Source organism: Panthera uncia, chromosome B1, assembly GCF_023721935.1.
Source record: "Panthera uncia isolate 11264 chromosome B1, Puncia_PCG_1.0, whole genome shotgun sequence".
NCBI classification, from domain to species: domain Eukaryota; kingdom Metazoa; phylum Chordata; class Mammalia; order Carnivora; family Felidae; genus Panthera; species Panthera uncia.
Window position 1 is genome coordinate 193515560 of NC_064811.1, and position 17872 is coordinate 193533431.

The 17872-nt window shown below is 41.4% G+C and overlaps 1 protein-coding gene across 1 annotated transcript; it reads right to left on the reverse strand.

Moving 5' to 3' along the window:
* Window positions 1–7908: 7908 nt before the first annotated feature.
* Window positions 7909–14901, reverse strand: LOC125923476 (beta-defensin 130B-like). Its single transcript, XM_049631801.1, is given in 3 exon segments — window positions 7909–8214; window positions 14841–14879; window positions 14882–14901. Coding segments are annotated over 3 exon segments (237 nt in total). The 5' UTR covers window positions 14898–14901; the 3' UTR covers window positions 7909–8032.
* Window positions 14902–17872: the final 2971 nt, after the last annotated feature.

Genomic DNA, 17872 nt, shown 5'->3' on the forward strand with positions numbered 1-17872 from the left:
TAGGGTTATAGATTGAATCTTTCCAAAATTCACATGTCAAGGTGCTTACCTCCGATACTTTAGAACGTGACTTTATTTGGAAATAGGGTCATTGCAGCTGTAAGTAGTTAACAGAGGTCACAGGGTGGGTGTCTATTCCAGTATGACCAGCATATGTCTAAAGAGAAGACATTTGCACAGACACACACACACACACACACACACACACACAGAAGAACGCCTGATGATGGGAAGGCAAAGATGGGGTGATGCTTCCCCAAGCCAAGAACACCAGAGATGCCAGCAGACCTCCCAGAGCTGAGAGAGATACCTAGAACACATTTTCCCTCACGGCCTCAGAAGGAAGCATCCCTGCAGACACCTTGATCTTGGACTTCTAGTCTCCGGAACTGGAAGGCAGTACAGTTCTGTTGCTGAGGTCACTGAGTGTGTGGTACTCTGTTACAGCAGCCTTAGCAAGTGATGACAAATTATAACTTGGTGGTAACAGGTGTTTCTTAGGGAAATTAAAAAAAGACATTCTAGAGTCACTGCTTCTTTTCTGAAACTTCTTTCTTGGCTTTCAGCACACTCTAGTTTTCTTTTTTCTCAGTAAGCTAATTCTCCTCTTTCTCTTCCTGACCCTTCCACAGGGCAGTGCCTCAGAATTTAGTCTCTACTGACTCTGAAGGAATCTGTCAGTGCCCTGTCTTTAAGTAAGTGCTGTTTCCCAAATGTGTATCTCAACGCTGACCTCACCGCAATTGCAACCCTGAGTACCTGTTGACCCACCTGATTTTCCCAGTTGTGTGTCATTACACACCTGGAGCTAAACTCACCTGACACGGGGTTGCCCACCTGCAGGCCAGTTTCGCCCACGTCATCTCCATCCCCCTGGAGGATGCATTGCTCTGGCCAACGGACCTGAGAGTCAGCCTCGACAGTTCTTCCGGTCACTTCCAATCACTTAGAAAACGTCGCTTCTTGAGCTCCAGAATATATTATAAATCCAGTCCATTTCCACCCCCATTGCACTGTCGCCAGCTTCTGTTGTCTCTCTGATTCAGTTCCATTTCACCACCCTCAGTCTGTTCCTCACCCTGAGGCAAGAGTGGTCTTCTTGGAGCACAGTTGGGCGAGTCCCGTGCTGCCGAAATCCACCCCCACGTTTCCCGTGACCGTCAGAATAAAATGCAGAGCTCTGACTATGTTCTGTGAAGCCTGATTTCACTTTTCCCCTGCTGAGCTCTCTGTTTCCCACTCAGCCCCTCACCATCTCTATTCCAGCCGCATCAGCTTCTTTTCAGTCTTTAAACATGGAAGCACCCCAGGACCACTCATGTTCTTCCCTAGACACTTGCGCAGCTCAACCCTCCTGTCCTGCAGGGCTCACTCACAACAGCTTTTCAGAACCCCTTTCCTGCCAGGGGCTGTAAAGTCACACCCCTCCACTCTTGTCAGCTCAAATTGTGTATGCGTGTGTGTGTGTGTGCATGTTGTGTATACGTATATACATATGTATGTGTACATGTGTGCATATGTGTGTGTATATGTGTATATGTATATACATTAGTTGGTCATTAGCTTAATGTCTTTCTCTCCCACAAGAATGTAAGAAAGTTCCACATAAGTAGAAAATTGGTATTGTTTGGGGCGCCTGGGTGGCTCAGTCGGTTAAGCATCCGACTTCAACTCAGGTCATGAACTTAGGGTTCATGAGTTCAAGCCCAGTGTCAGGTTCTGTGCTGACAGCTCAGAGCCTGGAACCTGCTTCAGATTCTGTGTCTCCCTCTCTCTCTGCCCCTCCCCTGCTCATGCTCTGTCTCCCTCTCTCTCTCTCAAAAATAAATAAACATTAAAAAAATTTTTGTGATGAAAAAAATAAAGAAATTTTAAAAAGAAAATTGTTATTGTTTGCTGTTGAATTTTCTCAGGAGCCAAAAACCTACTTTAAACCTGAGAGATTTAAGATTTGTTTTTTCATGTCAAATAAACAAGCACACAAAAAACAAAGAAAGATACACAACAGAGCCTGTATGTGGCTGGCAAATCCTAAAATATTTACTATCTGACCTTTTACAGAAACAGTTTTCCAAACTTGACACCTATTAAGCATTCAACAATAATTTATTATCATAGTAATTTTATTATACATATTTAATATATATAAGAATATATCAGAAACTATGAGAAGTCCTGAATTAGTTCTAGTCTTCTAATGGCTGATTTTTATTGTGACTCTCTCAAGAGCTGGATTTTGCTGTCCTCTGGCTCTCAAATGTGTATCACAGCATATTTATTTACATCTCTTAGAGCAGTGATATTTGTCAGAAAATAACTCAAGAAATGCTGTTTAAAACATTAAACAGTGTTGAACAGTAGACTGAATGTGATCGACCATGAAGACAGTTCTCCAGAACTCTCGGCACCTAGAAAGAAACTAGCTCCTGGGCTGAGGGATCCCGGCATATCCCACTCAGCTTTTGGGAGGAGTATCACTCTGAGCAGAACGTTTGGTGTTGCTGATGAAGTCCTTTCTGCCACCGAGTGTATGATCCTTACGGGATCAGAGAATGTTCTCTTGGTGTGCAGGCCAAGCCTGGTAGGCAGTAACCCTATGATTCTGTCTCCAGTGGTCATTGTTTCCTCTCTGGCCAGGCACTAAGAAACTCCCTTTTCTGGCTTGGTCCACATTCCTAATGTGTCACTTTTCAGCCTTCTTGTTCTGCATCAAGTCAGTGACGGCCTTCTCTGGGTCATTAGTGAAGTGCAATAGGCAAGTTTTCATGGGTCATCTATTGTAACAGTAAAACCCAAAAATTATGGCCGCTTGTCTGCTCAGCCCATACCATCCATTGATTCAACAATTTTTAACAACCCACAGTGTGGCAATCTGCATAGACAAGCGGCAAATAAAACACAGTTCCTGTCCTCAGGATGGTCATAATCTGGAGCAAAGGGAAGACATTTAAAAAACAACAGCAGTAGTGGTTCACAAGCTGCGTGACGAGGTATCCCCGTGCTCCCCAGGCAGTTCCAAGGGTACCATGAAATATTTAAGCAATTCAGTGGAAAGGCAGAAGCTGAGTGTTTGTTGGACACTGCAAGAATGGCTAGTTCAAAGTGCTTCATAGTGTCAACATCAGACCTGGCCGAGGTTCCTTTCAGTGACAGACCTGCTCAATGTGGAGCAGGAAATCTGTGTCTGAGATTTGAAGAGGCTGTTCAGTGCCCAGTAGGCACACATATACATTTAGTCGTCAAGGTGGTTATTTAAAAGTTATGTTGAGGTGCCTGGGCACCTCAGTCAGTTAAGCATCCGACTCCACTCAGGTCATGATCTCGCATTTCATGGAACCGAGCCCTGCGTCAGGCTCTGCGCTGACAGTGTGGAGGCTTCTGGGGATTCTCTCTCTCCCCCTCTCTCTGCCCCTCCCTGGAAAAGGTAGCTCATTGCATTGTTATTGCCAGTTGTTCTAATATTTCACCAAAGTTGTACTTCACTCTCAGCCTTTTAGTGTGACTAAACCTTTCCAAACTCCCCTTTCTCTCCTTACCTGAGATGCCCTGTCCCATACCCCTAGGCACCAACACTGACACACAAACACGCACAAACCTTCACACCCCTAGAAGACACCCCCTTATCCAAATGAATTTTGAGTCTCTTCTTTGGTTCCCCCCCCCCCCAAAATTTCTATCTTCTGAGTGGCTTGATGGCAGGTCTGGCTGAGAAGAAAACATGACCATAAAACAGATTCACTATGAAGAGGAAAGATTTATAGGCCCTCTTTTCCCCCCAGGTTACTCAGAGTTTAGAATAGGAGTCCTGTCAACACAACCGAATTTCTAATCTGTAGTAGTGTATTCTCTGTGGAGAAGACTAGGCTGAGAAAATGAGTTCATTTCAGTCAGAGATTTTCCAGTTTGCTCCCACATTGGATTGAGTCTGCCCTTGAGATTGTGTCCTTTCAGCCAACACTGGTTCCTTTTCTTTTGTACATTCCCTTATTATTTCAGGGGAGCTCCTAAAACTTACTCCTTTCATTCTCTTCCCACAGGTGTCATATAAGCAGCTTAGGAATACAGTGTCTCCAAATGATTCTTGAGGGAGCTGACAAATTTTGGCTTGTGATTCTTTTAAATCTAAAACTTTTCCTCAGTGTGTAAGAACATATCTCTCCAGCGTAACTTTAGTTGTGGAAAGCCATGTCCTCAATTTTCGTTCCTGGTACCTTGCAGTTAGAGCTCTTTGAACTCATAAAAAAAATAATGTAACTGTTTCAGGGATTGGAAGGCTAGCTCTAGGATGAAACTGGAAAGGAACTAGATGCCCCGGGGTCTCCAATGCCCCTCCACTTTCTTTTCTCACCACCCACCCACCCCCCAACACCCAGGATGGGTGAGCATTGCCCTCATGATTAATGCGACAACTCGGCTAAGGGCTTTTTATATGTAAATTTATGTGATCCTCCTAACAAGTAATGAAGTAAATGCCATCATTGTCCTTATTTTTCCAGAATAGGATACTGAGGCACCAAAGGGTCATATAACCTACCCACGTCACACAACTGGTAGGAATGGAGTTGAGATTTGAGTGCGGTCAGACTTCAGTATGGTCCAGAGCCCAGGTATCACCGTGCACCAGTTCAGTGCTCTAAAGCTGTGTGATGTGAGTCACTAGCCACATGTGGCTGTTTAAGATTTACTAACATAAAAAGTCATCTTCTCAGTCACTGGCCACTTTTCAAATGCTCTATAACCACATGTGGCTAGTGGACAATGCAGAAATAGAGAATTCCCATCCTCATCGGAAGTTCTGGTGGACACTGCTGCCCTAGAGTGTAGACTCAAGGCTTTCTGATTTAATTTACTGATGTTCTTTAATATTTTACTGATATTCTTTAATGCTGTTTCCAACGCTTATGAAATAATGGAGTAGCTAACTACTAGCATCAAATATACAAGCATATTAGTGAAGGATAATTGCCCATCATTATTACCCCTTCCAGAAAACATATTTGAATTTTAATGAAATTTTAATATGTTCTCTCTGAAATGACTGATGGAGATCACTTCCTACTCTGCTGGTGCATCTGGCTAGAACTGTGAGTGGGATCCAGTTGTGATGCTACGTCCCTGCTCACACATTTCAAATGATGCCTCAACTGGGTCTAACCGAGACAAAGGGCATAGGCTGTTCCTGTGAGTCCTTCTGAATCAAAGGAGAAGAGACACTCTGAAGTTTCATTAATGTTCCAGTCAGTACACTGTTGACATCATATACTGGCTTCAGTAATGGCTTATTGCATTTTTCTATGGCTAATAATTTCAAATTGTATTTTGTATGTGTTTCCAGGTGTGAAACCAAGCGTTACTGTGTGCATAGGCACGTATATGCCTATGTAATAGGCATTTTAAGTAATAATAAAGAGCTGAAAAGAAACCTTTGAATTCTTTATGTGATCTAAAAACCAGAAAGAACAGAGAACTGAGGCTTTGGGAAAAACCATTTATCAGAGAAGCTAACCATCCTTCACACCATTAATAAAATAAAATTCTAGATTCCTTTGTCATCTCACTCCCTCCCCCTTGGTATTGTTACTTATTTTAATCGGTGATGTCATTAGAAAGGATTGTCTAATGCTAATGAAATGTGTGTATTTCAGCTTCGTTATCAGTCATGGTGAAACTTTCTTTTAATTTTTTTCTCCGATTTGCTTATTTAATTTCAGTTTGCATAGGAGTAAACAGACATATTTGTTAAACAAATAAAGCTTTGACTATCAGAAAGTAATGGTAATTATAATATAAACTGTAACTTTTCGCATATAGTTTCTCCTGAAATGTCAAAGAAATCTTTGTTTTCCCATATATTCTTTTTTTTTAATTTTTTAAAAATTAATTATTTGTTTTGAGAGAGAGAGGCAGAGAGAATCCCGGGTAGGCTCCATGGTGTCAGCACAGACCCCAGTGAGGAGCTTGAACTCCCAAGAGCTGTAAGATCATGCCCCCCCACCCTCCCCCGCCATGTATATTCTTTCAATATTGAATGTATTTTGTGGCATTTTATTCATTTTAAATTAGTAAACTCTGTCTCATATAATAATATACTAACATGACTGTCTGACTACACATGATGGTTTCTTTCCCCTCCAGTGTTTTAGTAACAAGAGAAACCACTAGTGGCTGGATTCCGTTGGGTTTCACCCTGTGTGTCCCACATGCGGTTTGTCCTCGATCTCATTCAGTCCTTAACACGAGCCCAGAAGTTAAAGTGTTTATTTTGCTCATTTATTGAAGAAGAATTTTAAGGCAAATGAAGGTTAAATAAATAGTTCAGAGTCATGTGACTGATAAGCAAGGGAACCACAGTTTAAATTAAGTATGCCTGACTCCAGAATCTTCCCTCATAGACACAGGGTGTTAGGAGACTGAAGTGTGGTATCCTGACCACACAGACAGGGAGGAAGGTGGCTTTTGTATGCAACACATTTATGGTCTGTGGACAACTGATATCCACGTGAATAATAGAAAAAATCCTAATGAATATTAAGAGGGATAACCCACCTTCCTCTGATTGTCCATAGGCTTTATGGTCAAGAAACGAAAAGTCTTCAGAGCCTGGATGGCTCAGTCAGTTATGTGTCTGACCTTGATCTTGGCTCAGATCATGGTCTCAAGGTATGTGAGTTTGAGCTCCATGTCAGGCCATGCACTGTCAGTGAGGGGCCTGGTTGGGGTTCTTTTTCTCCCTTTCTCTGTTTGTGCTCTCTCTCTCTCTCTCAAAATAAATAAACGTTAAAAAATGTAAGGGCTGCATGGATGGCTTACCCATGGATGGCATGGGCTCAGGTCATTTTCTCACGGTTTGTGAGTTTGAGCCCCATGTGGGGCTCTGTGCTAACAGCTCAGAGCCTGGAGCCCACTTCAGATTCTGTGTCTCCCTCTCTCTCTGCCCCTCCCCCATTCACGCTCTGTCTCTCAGAAATGAATAAACATTAAAAAAAATTTTAATGTATAAAAAAACAGAAATGAAAGCCTTGAAAATTATTTGTGGGGTAATTGTTTCCGTCTTTGTGGAACTCATGTCATGTAACATTCCTGGTCCCTTGCCCTTTAGTTTGCTTAGCCATAAAGTAGAAATCATCCAGAATTGTTACTATGGTGGGAATTATTCCAGCTGGAAGGTGGAATTATCTGATGTTGAAATCCGGAAAGAACTATCAGGGCCCGCTGGATTCTCAGCTCCTCTGAGCAGACAGCCTACTGGCTGGGAGCAGTTGTCCTGTGCCACTCCACCAGTGCTGTCTGGCCAGGCTGGGGAGGCCAGCCCCAGTTCCCTATTGCCTTGGCTGGCACAGTGTGCCTAATTCCCGGAGGCAGTGCCAGCAAGATCACGTGGTTAGGACACCTTCCTCCCCATCACTCAGGGAGGTCTCTATCGGTAATGAGATGGTATTTGTACAGAATCGGGTGGTGTGAGGAAGGTTGATAATCCGCTTGAGATAATCAAACACTACCTGCCTGCTATTTCGTATCCTTACTATTTTACATATTTAAATTTCTTAACTTTATCATTCTTTTTTTAATAATTGTTTAAATATTTATTTTTGAGAGAGAAAGAGAGAGAGAGAGAGACGGGGACAAGGGAGGGGCAGAGAGAGAGGGAGACACAGAATCCGAAGAAGGCTCCAGGCTCTGAGCTGTCAGCACAGAGCCGGACACAGGGGTCAAACTCACGAACCATGAGATCATGACCTGAGCTGAAGACGGATGCTTAACCAACTGAGCCACCCAGGCGCCCCTATCTTTATCATTCTTAAGAAATGTTCTATAAATAGCTTTGGGGTATGAGACTCCTCTATCATGAAGTTTGGTCTTATAGCTCCTGAGAGGCTTGCATGTACATCAAGAAGAAGTTCCCCAGGAAGGAGTACATGTGGATTTAGGACATTTATTTCCAGTCAAGGGAGATAAACAAGCCAGGTTAAATAGGGAGCTACAAAACTCATCCCTGTGTTCTGGAGTTCGAAGGGCTTACAGTTTGTTCGCACTAAGGAGATTTTGCTTTGGGAGCCGGTGTTGCGTAGGGATATAATATCCACCACTTTCTACAACACTTTTTCTCATCATTGCATTCACCAATGGTATCATCTGTGGAGGTGCACCCTCCGTCTCTGCACACCCCTTTCAGAAGAACACACTGTTTCTTCCCCGAGATCATGCCAGGCCTTGCTGCACAGAAAGAGATTGGATATCATTAAATCAGCATCAGATTAAACCACCATCAAATTATCGTGTTGCACATAAAGCAGTACATTTACAGAGGACGGCCTGAGGATAGAAGAGATGATATTACCTATAGGAAAAGCCCAGGCCCTTCGGCAAAAGCGTAGTGTCCTTTGGGGGGAGGAGGGCTTCGAGTGCAGGGCTATACATATCCTGGTGTGGGTAGGCTGATTTCTAGAAGCTTGAGAGAGTTGTCCTCGTAGAGGGCAGTGCATTTTGAGATGGATCCATTTGTTGGTGTCACCATGACTAGGGAGGCATCCTTGGTATTTAGTGGGTCAAGTACAAGGCAATTGGATTTCCCACCTCATGAATTGTCCTGCCCCAATGCCAATAATATCTTCACTAAAAGTACGATTTCAGAGGAAGTATGCATCTCTCAATCTCCACATCTGTGCTGACCACCCCATCCAGGCTTACAACATCCCTGTCCTCTGGAATGTGTTCTCACCTCCAGCGCCTTTTATAGAGAGTTTACCAGTCCTACAGCATCCACCTTCCCTAATTCCCCCACTACAGAGCTATGGAAGAAACACATTTTCTACGTTGCTCAGTGCCCCTTATCTGTAGATACATGAAGAGAATTTCTCTCGAAAGCTGAAATGTATTTTTCCTTAAATATATGTTTTCCTAATTCAGTTGGCCACTGAGAAGTATGTGACTAAGTACGTGCTTCAAGAGAGTAACTTCCTTTAGTCTTAGATCCTTCCTGTAGCCTTTCAGGCACAACTAGGGTTCCTTCTTTCCCCCGTGCACCTGGTGGATGTTACATAAAAGACACACCGTTCATGTTCATTAATAGTCACTAGTCCCTGAACCATCCTGTCAACCCACATGTTGTCTTTACCAACCTGTAACATATTAACCTTAACTGGCTCCTTTGCTGCCTCACTTCTACCTCTTAACTAAGAGTTTTACCTCCTTTTTGGTTTCTCCATTCTGAAGAAAGATAATAGCCAAATAAACCAACACAACTGAATTTTCAGAACCTGTGTGAGACAGTTGTACCTTTGCCACAGGATCCTGTCTGGTGCCAGCTCGTGACACATCCTGTCCTCAGGCTGGGGAGTTGGGCAAAATCTTGTAGCGCTGTGCCTGCTTTGCCAGTTCTGGAGGATGAAGTGTCTGTCTTTCAGGGAGAGAACCTAAGTTCCCACCAGGTAGCTGTGCGAGGCACTGGCTTGGCAGCCTCATCTACACTGAGCAAAGGCTTGTGCTCAGCTGTGCATTGGTCCTATAGATGGCTACTAGTCTCTCCAGCGATAAATTTATTCGTGTGCTTAATGTCACCTGTGGGGACATTTTCAGGTCTTCTAAAGAAGCTAAAGTCTAGAGTTCTTGGAATGGGGAAGGCCACAGTGGGAAGCGGTAGGGTAGTCTTGGCACCCATTATGCTGGAAAGTTCAACTTCCCGACATAGTGTGTGGTGTAGGGTAGTACCGGTCTCTCTTCTTGGCAGATGCCTCTTGCTTGAATCGAAAGGATCAGAGCAATTCATCCTCCCAGTGATGTGCCCTCCACTAAACATGAAGCTTAACTTCAGAAAGTGTCATCTGAACAGGAAACCAAAGAGTTATAGTCTCCCTTCCAACAATGACTGACATACATTTGTTGCTAGGCACTACTTTAAGTCAAGAAGATGATAGTAAATTACCTGGTTCATAAAGAAGGGAATTTCTCCCTAGATATCGACACTTATTTTCACTTATTGGAACAATAGGGCAATAGAGGAGAATGATCTAGATTTCAGAATTTATATGATATTAATGTGTTCAGATGGTTATATCACATGTAGTGGGAGAAGAGATACATGTTTAATAATTGCTGTTGAGTAAAGAAAATGTAGATATGGTATTCATATGGTATCACAACATAAATTTCCATGGATGAAATGGGGAAAACTCAGAATTGCACTAAAAGAAAGACCACAGAATGGAACGTACTTCTAACCTCAAAAAGGACATGATTTTCTCAGCATGAGAACACATTGAGTCATTAGCTGTTCTCTTTCTTCTGGTGATGGGGGACAGGGTTTCAATGGGGTGGGCTCTTCCTGGAACTTTACCCATTAAGAAATAGATGGGTAGTTTTCTTTTCTGTAGGTAAAATAGAGTTCAAGCTTTCTTCTGCTCCTGTCCAACGTGCTGGTTAAATATTATGTTATTCTCCAGAGTCAGTATAAGAAGAATTCTATAATTTTCTTAATTCTCAGGGGGCTAATGAATCAATTTAACAGTTATGCCATTCTAACCTCTTTATGTCCCTACTCTCAAGAATATGTGTGTGTGTGTGTGTGTGTAATTTACATACATATATATAAAATATGTATATATTCTTTTATAGGATGTCATGGATTCTTTTTCAGAGTCGTATGAAGATATGCTCAAGCAGTGATTATTTAACATTCATTGGACTGTAGGTTGATAAACCCAACATTTTCTTGTTTGGATTATGTAGTTTCTTTGGAGAAATTTCCTTCATGAAGACAGTGACTTTTTTAATTTGATTTTTTTTTTGTAAATGCCATCAATAAAATTCTTCATGACCTCAGTACTCAATTCTCCTCAAAAGAAAATTTGTGAGTAAAAGTTATTTATTATTCACTGAATTTCTAAGATTATGAGATCTATTTTAGACACCCAATAGATTCCAGATCCTCAAGGGTCACAGTGGGGATCAAAATTAGGATTTTGAAGAATGTGATATTATTAAACTGCTCAAACAGTTTGGCAATTAACCATCGGTACCAAGAGGCAACATCTAGCCAACTAACAAAGAAATTCCTTTTCTTTGACCAAAAGAGGGTTCTAGGCCTTATTTCATAATGTGGCTAAGAACAGCTCAACTGCAAAAGTAAAGTATCGTGACCTTCCCGTGCAACTTCAGTATCCTCTGTTCACAAGAGACCTGGCCATTTGAAAGTTACTCCCTCCTCTGCAGACTTATGGAATCTTTGTCTCATCCGTCCGCTTGGCATAAGTGATTTGGGAGACACAAGGAGAGGTGATCTGCAGGAAGAACATGTCCTGAAAGGCATACCTCTGAAGGATTTTGTCATATTTGTGGGGAGGCTGACTCTGCCCCCGACTCCACCCCCAACTCTGCCCCCAACTCCAAATACCCTCCTATCCTTCACCCTTCCTTTTTTCAAATTGTGGTAAGAACCCTAACGGCCTACCCTCTTAAATTTGTAAGTGCACAATGCAATGTTGTTACGACAGGTGCAGTGGTGTACCGTTTGTCTCCAGAACTTATTCATCTTGTATCACTGAAACTTTGCACCCACTGAAAGCAACTCCATGCTTCTCCCTTCCCCTGGTTTCTGGCAACCACTGTTCTACTCTCTATTTCTAGAAGCTGGACTATTTTAGATACCTCATATAAGTGGAATCATGCAGTATTTGTCTTGTTTGCTTTATTTCCCTTAGCACAGTGTCCTCCAGGCTTATCACTGAGATTAGTGTTGAAGTAGGGTCTGTTGTGCGCCCTCTCAACCAGACCCACATCTATTATCATTGGCCCCGATGGTTTCTGTCTGTAAATTCTGAGTCCCTCACACCTTCAGTGATGCACTTTCCTCACCACTTTTGCTAGATTTGTCTTACACTTTAGAATCCTACCTTAAGGAGTGCAGATCTTGGTGCCTCGAGTAAGAACTTGCTTTGGGAAGACTCCAGAGGGGCCTTATTCAAATTAAAGATGGAGGCACAAAAGATGGAAGAATTTGGGACAGTACAAGTTCTCAAGTCCAAGGAAGATCATGACCTAGAGAATCCCCACAGAGCTAGAGTAGGCTTATTTACCATTAGATCACAGCAAGTGTAGGATGGAAAAGTTAGGAATTTTGATTTCCTGGTTCCTTATGATTGTTTTTTATACATTTCCTCTATTTTCACACAGTTGCTCGTGGTTTCTCAGGCTTAATTCATTGTGTTTACCTCAAAAGAGGATTCTCCCAAGATTAGAAAAGAGGGAAGCTGCTATTAACTCAGGCTGCTGAGAACCCATAGATAAGCCCACTCTGGGTGCATAAATTGTGAACCCCCATGTGATTTAGATACCAGTAATTTCTGTTACCCATGTATAACATCTGATTGTCTTGCCTTCCTTGTTCTTAAAATGCCCTCCTACAAACTTAGTGTTTGTGCCAACTTTCACTTGCACGTAATTCCATGCAATGCCTGGCACATTCTGTAGTATAAACCAGTGCTCTCGTACAGCAGCCTTCTTGCGGTTCCTTGGGCATGCTATGTGTTCTTCTACATCAGGGACATTGCACTGGCTTCTTTCTTTACCAGAGGTGTTGACTGCTTAACTAACACTTCTCTTTCTGCTTTGGGCATGCCTCAAGGCAGTCTCTGACATTGCAAACAAGACAATGACCACATGTTATAGGCACTTGTAATACTCTGTTCCTCTCTATTGTCCTTATTAACGTTTATAATTATATATTAATTTGTGTAATCATTTGACAAATATCTGTCTTTTATATCATGGGAAGACACTTTCCTTTGTTTCCCACTATATCCTGTGTTTTTGAAACGCACAGTGTTTGTATAGTAAGAGGTGCTCAATAAATATTTGTTACCATTGAATGCAATAAGGTATTCTTTGACCCCACACACATTTTCACTCTCCTATTCCTTCTAACACCTGTTGACTGCGGTCTACTTTTTTTTGACTCTGTAGTATCTATGACTGCCTTGCTTTTGGATGTACTATTGTATTTGTGGGTCTCCAGTCTTGTCATTACTTTCTTACCTTCTCTAAATGTTAGGCCTAGATTTCCTAGAATCCTGTTTTCCCATAAGTTATTTCTTGCCTTTGGTCTAGGACAAGCTTTTTCTCAATTTGCTTCCCGCCCTTGCCATATCCCTTTTTCCACTAGAATGGAGGGTTTTGGCTAAACTCTACTTCAAGGAGATCTATCTCTCATTAACCTTTTTTAAAAAAAGATCCAGCTCATAACATAGGCTATGACTTTGGGAGGAGACAGTGATTTATGCTGAACTGAATTTAGCTCAGGTAGGGGAGAACAAGCATGAGCAAAACCTGTTCACTTATCAACCATGCAGGCGTAATTCTCTGGTGCCAAATGCTTTCTGCTATCTGAGAACTTATAGCCATTTATCAAATTTTAAGGAACACAGATCAGGAAAATCTAAAGACTACCATTAATAGTCCAATAATAGTGCCACAACATTTATCCCATTTGACACGCCTACCTCAGACACTGAAGGAAAGAATTTGGAGGTAAGTAAAATAAGATGTTTCACAGACATTATGTCTTCCAAAAGAGGAAACATAGGAATCTCATTAGGCTCCTCAGTATTTAGTGAGGAGATTTTGAGGTAAAAAGCCTGACAGAAATCAGGGTTACTATTTTATAGGCTATCCAAACCTGTAGATTGATGGAAACAACACTGACCCAGGTTAAAGATGGTTCTAGGTGCCATGTTGCCACCGCCTGTGTGACCTCAGTAAAATCATATTCTTTATGTGGAAACAGATTCTGTTATCTGTAAAATTAAAGAATTAGCCATTAAATTGCCTTCTGATTTTAATCCATGATCATTGTGAGATTTTACATTAGATGTCACTACAAGTGTGTCTCCCTAAAGCTGTGTCTTCTTCTGAGAGAATTGAGAACCAGATGAGAATTACATAAACTCCCTCATTTGGAGACAGCTGTATGTCAGGTGAATCCCAACATATCCACAGAGTAGGTGAAGGTCAAACAAATGAGTATTGTTGATTATAAAGAATCTTAGAGATGAACCAACAAATAAAGAGAGTTATCCAGACCTGATCTGTGTTCAATGACCACAGACATAATTTTGAGAGTTGTGGACATCCTGTCATTAACAGTAGGCAAAGGAATTTTATCAGTTCTTACAAGGATCTGGTTGAACCAGACTGAAGATGACTACATTCCCCCTTTTCCTTTGATTCTACATTTTAATACTCAAACTTCTGAATCATGGGTTCTAAGGATATAATTCATATTCTTAAAATGCTTTCTTCATATTTTGCCTTATGCTTAAAATTTTGCCATTGATGTTTTATTCCACTGTTTATGCTTTTTCCAAATTCCTCTGCTCCCTATTTTTGTTTGTTTGCTTGTTTGTTTGTTTTTAATAACTTGGTGCAGTCATTTTTTTTTTGTGGAGCTCTGTCTTAGGGACCTAACTTCTCCAATAGACTCCACATCACTTCCATTCACTAACCAAGTTTAAACCAGCAGTCATTTGTACTCTCCTTTATGGAGATTGGGACCCTGGTAAAGGCTACTTGATTTGTTTGCTAAGGCTTAAGTCACATGTCATAGCTTCTTCACCTCTATCTTTATTTGAGCTTCACGTTCTAACCATGAACCTCTTGGATCCCATTTTCTGTTGATGGAAATCGTCATTCTACTTTGTAGTGTTGGCTTCATCAGTTCTAAAGGAGATGATCATTATGGGCTTCTGAATTCCTAAGGCTGTGCATTAGGGTCTGAGTTAAAATGGCCACAATATAATGGAGCATCCCAGTAGAACTCCTAAGATACCAACAGTTATTCACCATCTTACCTTTTGGTATTATAGTCACAAAGAGGAGGAGAACAGAAAAAGAGAATGGAGTCTCATGGCAGAATGCCCGGCAGAAAGGTGAATGATCAGGGATAGTGGGACACAGGGCCTTTTATTTACTTCTGGGGGACTAAGGTTCCTTGTGGTCAGTGAAGCTTAACAAGTGAGAAAATAAAACAGCTTCCGTTGGAATATTTCCAAACCCTGGAGTCTCTAAATTTGGTGACAAATTAACCTAATGATAGGAAACCAGATGGTTAACCCTCTACTTTTTCTATGGGCTCTCAAACTCCCCAGAGGTCGGTCCCTCTGGCCAATTGTCTTTTGAAGGGGGCCAAAAGGAAGGTCACATGAGTATAAAGTCTTTATTACCAGAAGTAGTCTGACTTGCAAGGGAACTCGTCTACAGTACACTCTTTTCCACAATAAGGATAAGAGAATTGCCTAAGGATCATTTAAAAATAAAAAAGAAGGGGGTACTTGGGTGGCTCAGTTGGTTGTGCCTCTGACTCTTGACTTCAGCTCAGGTCATGATCTCATGGTTTGTGGGTTTAATTCCTGCGTTGGGCTCTGTGCTGATAGTGCAGAGCCTGCTTGGGATTCTCCTTCTCTCTCTGCCCCTATTCTACTCTCTCTCTCTCTCTTGCTTTCTCTCTCTGTCTCTCTCTCTCTCTCTGTCTCTCTGTCTCTCTCTCTCTCTGTCTCTCTCAAAATAGATTAATAAAAAGAAGAAGCTGTATTTTTAAGTTACTCCTGAAAGGAGAGACTAGTGTCACATATGTAAGATATTCTTAATAGTATCTGGAAGGTAAGTAGGCTTAGATCGCACTGAAAACTAACATTTTCTCCTCTATTATTAATCCTTTGTATAACAGCTCCATGTGACAAGGATGGTGAGATCAGAAGAGTTAAAAATCAAACATAAAGAGCACACTATTTCTTTGATAACCATTTATTGTCAAAAGATTATATGCATAGTTTCCAGAGACCTCCTAACCTCTCATCCTGCCTCACCATGTAGAAACAAAATACTGAAAATATGAGAACATGCCTTTGGCTAAGAATCAAATGACCTAAAACCAAATCATCTAAAGCTAAATTTACCTACTGATCAATGGCTTAATGATACATGTGTGTGAATTCATTTATGTTTTCATTTGTAAACTTTCATATGTGAGATCAGCTTTTTTGAGAAATATTTTATTTACTTTTATGTCTTCTATTTTGGCTACTTTTGATCATTTTCATGTTTGTTGTTAATGTGTTATTTATTTTTAATAATTGACATTTAACATGCCTCATTTGAAGATGTACAGTGAGTTGATTCAATGCATTTGTATGTTGCGATATGATTGCCACTATAGTGTTAGATAATACTTCCATCAGGTAACACAATTATCATCTTTCTTGTGGTGAGAACAGTTAATATCTAGTCTCTTAGTAACTTTGAAGTTCGTAATACAGTATAACTGACTATAATCACTAACCTGTGCTTTAAATCTCCAAAACATACTTACTAATTGTTAAGTTTGTACCCTTAAATAACATCTCCTCACTTACCCCAGCCTTCAGCCCCTGGTAACCACCATTATAGTCTCTGTTTTTATGAGTTCAGCTTATTCATTCATTCATTCATTCATTCATTTGTCATAGACTCTAAGTCTAAAGTTTTCTTTTGGCCAGCAAAAGAGCAGATGCAGGATTAAAGCAAAAGATGGCTAATGTCCGGGAAAAGACAAGAGCCCCGAATAAGGGTCCTTGCCCCATATTTATTCAGATCAGAAGGCTTACACATGTGATGGGTGTGTACAAAGAGATAAAGTAACTAAGAACATTAGTTTGGGGATGTGAGGGAAAAGGGGGGTTCTGAAGATATGCAGTGTTTGGGGTTTGGGTCAATATAAAACAAAATCTGGGCACCAGGCAGATGGGTAGATGGTTGTTAACGGTAGACAGGAGGTGCCATGTCTGTTTAACTTAGCTAGCCTAGGGGATGAGACAGAGGAATAACCTCAGGGTTACCAAGGCACCTTTTCTTTTGTTAACCATCTCTGCTCTGGGCTGCTTCGCTTGCAGCACAGGGTCCATAGTCCATTTCACCCATTTACCTAACCTGGCCCTATCCTCCTGTGAAAGCAGCTTTTCTGCCATAGTACTGAATTGAGGATGCTTCCACCCTGAACATCTAATCTTGTTTATTTCATATACCTATGTATTGGGCACCTTTGCGCCGTTTCTATTTCAGGTCTTTGCCTCTCCCTATGTATTTTGGGGTGCCTTTGCATCTCCCTGTTCCTGGCACTTTTGTGCCTCCCTATTCTTGGGCTGTCTTTGCACCCCCCTATACTTGGAGTGCCAATCTGGTTTACCCAAACTCGAGTGTGAGCATTTTATGACTTTGTATTTCTTTATGCCTTGTTAACCCATTGGTGGAAACCCAGGGTATTCCTAAGCTTATCCCCACATTTATTTATTTATTTATTTATTTATTTATTTATTTATATTTTTTCATTTTTTTAATGTTCATTTATTTTTGAGAGAGACAAAGAGACAGAGCATGAGCAGGGGAAGGGCAGAGAGAGAGGGAGACACAGAATCTGAAGCAGGCTCCAGGTTCTGAGCTGTCAGCACAGAGCCTGACATGGGGCTCAGACTCACAGATTGTGAGATTACGACCTGAGCTGAAAGTCAGACGCTTAACTGACTGAGCCACCCAGACGCCTCTCTCTCTCTCTTTTTTTTTCTCTCTCTCTTTTTTTTTAATCTTTATTTATTTTTGAGAAAGAAAGAGAGAGAGAGAGAGAGTTCAAGCAGGGAAGAGGTAGTGACAGTGGGAGACAGAGAATACCAGGCAGGTTCCACCCTGCCAGTGCAGAGCCTGTCACAGAGCTCAATCTCATGAACCATGAGATTATGCCCTGAGCCAAAATCAAGAATCAGAGACTCTACTAAGCCACCCCGTCACCCCACGAATGGCAGGATTTTCATTTTTCTCATGACTGAATAATATTCCATGTATGTGTATTATACAT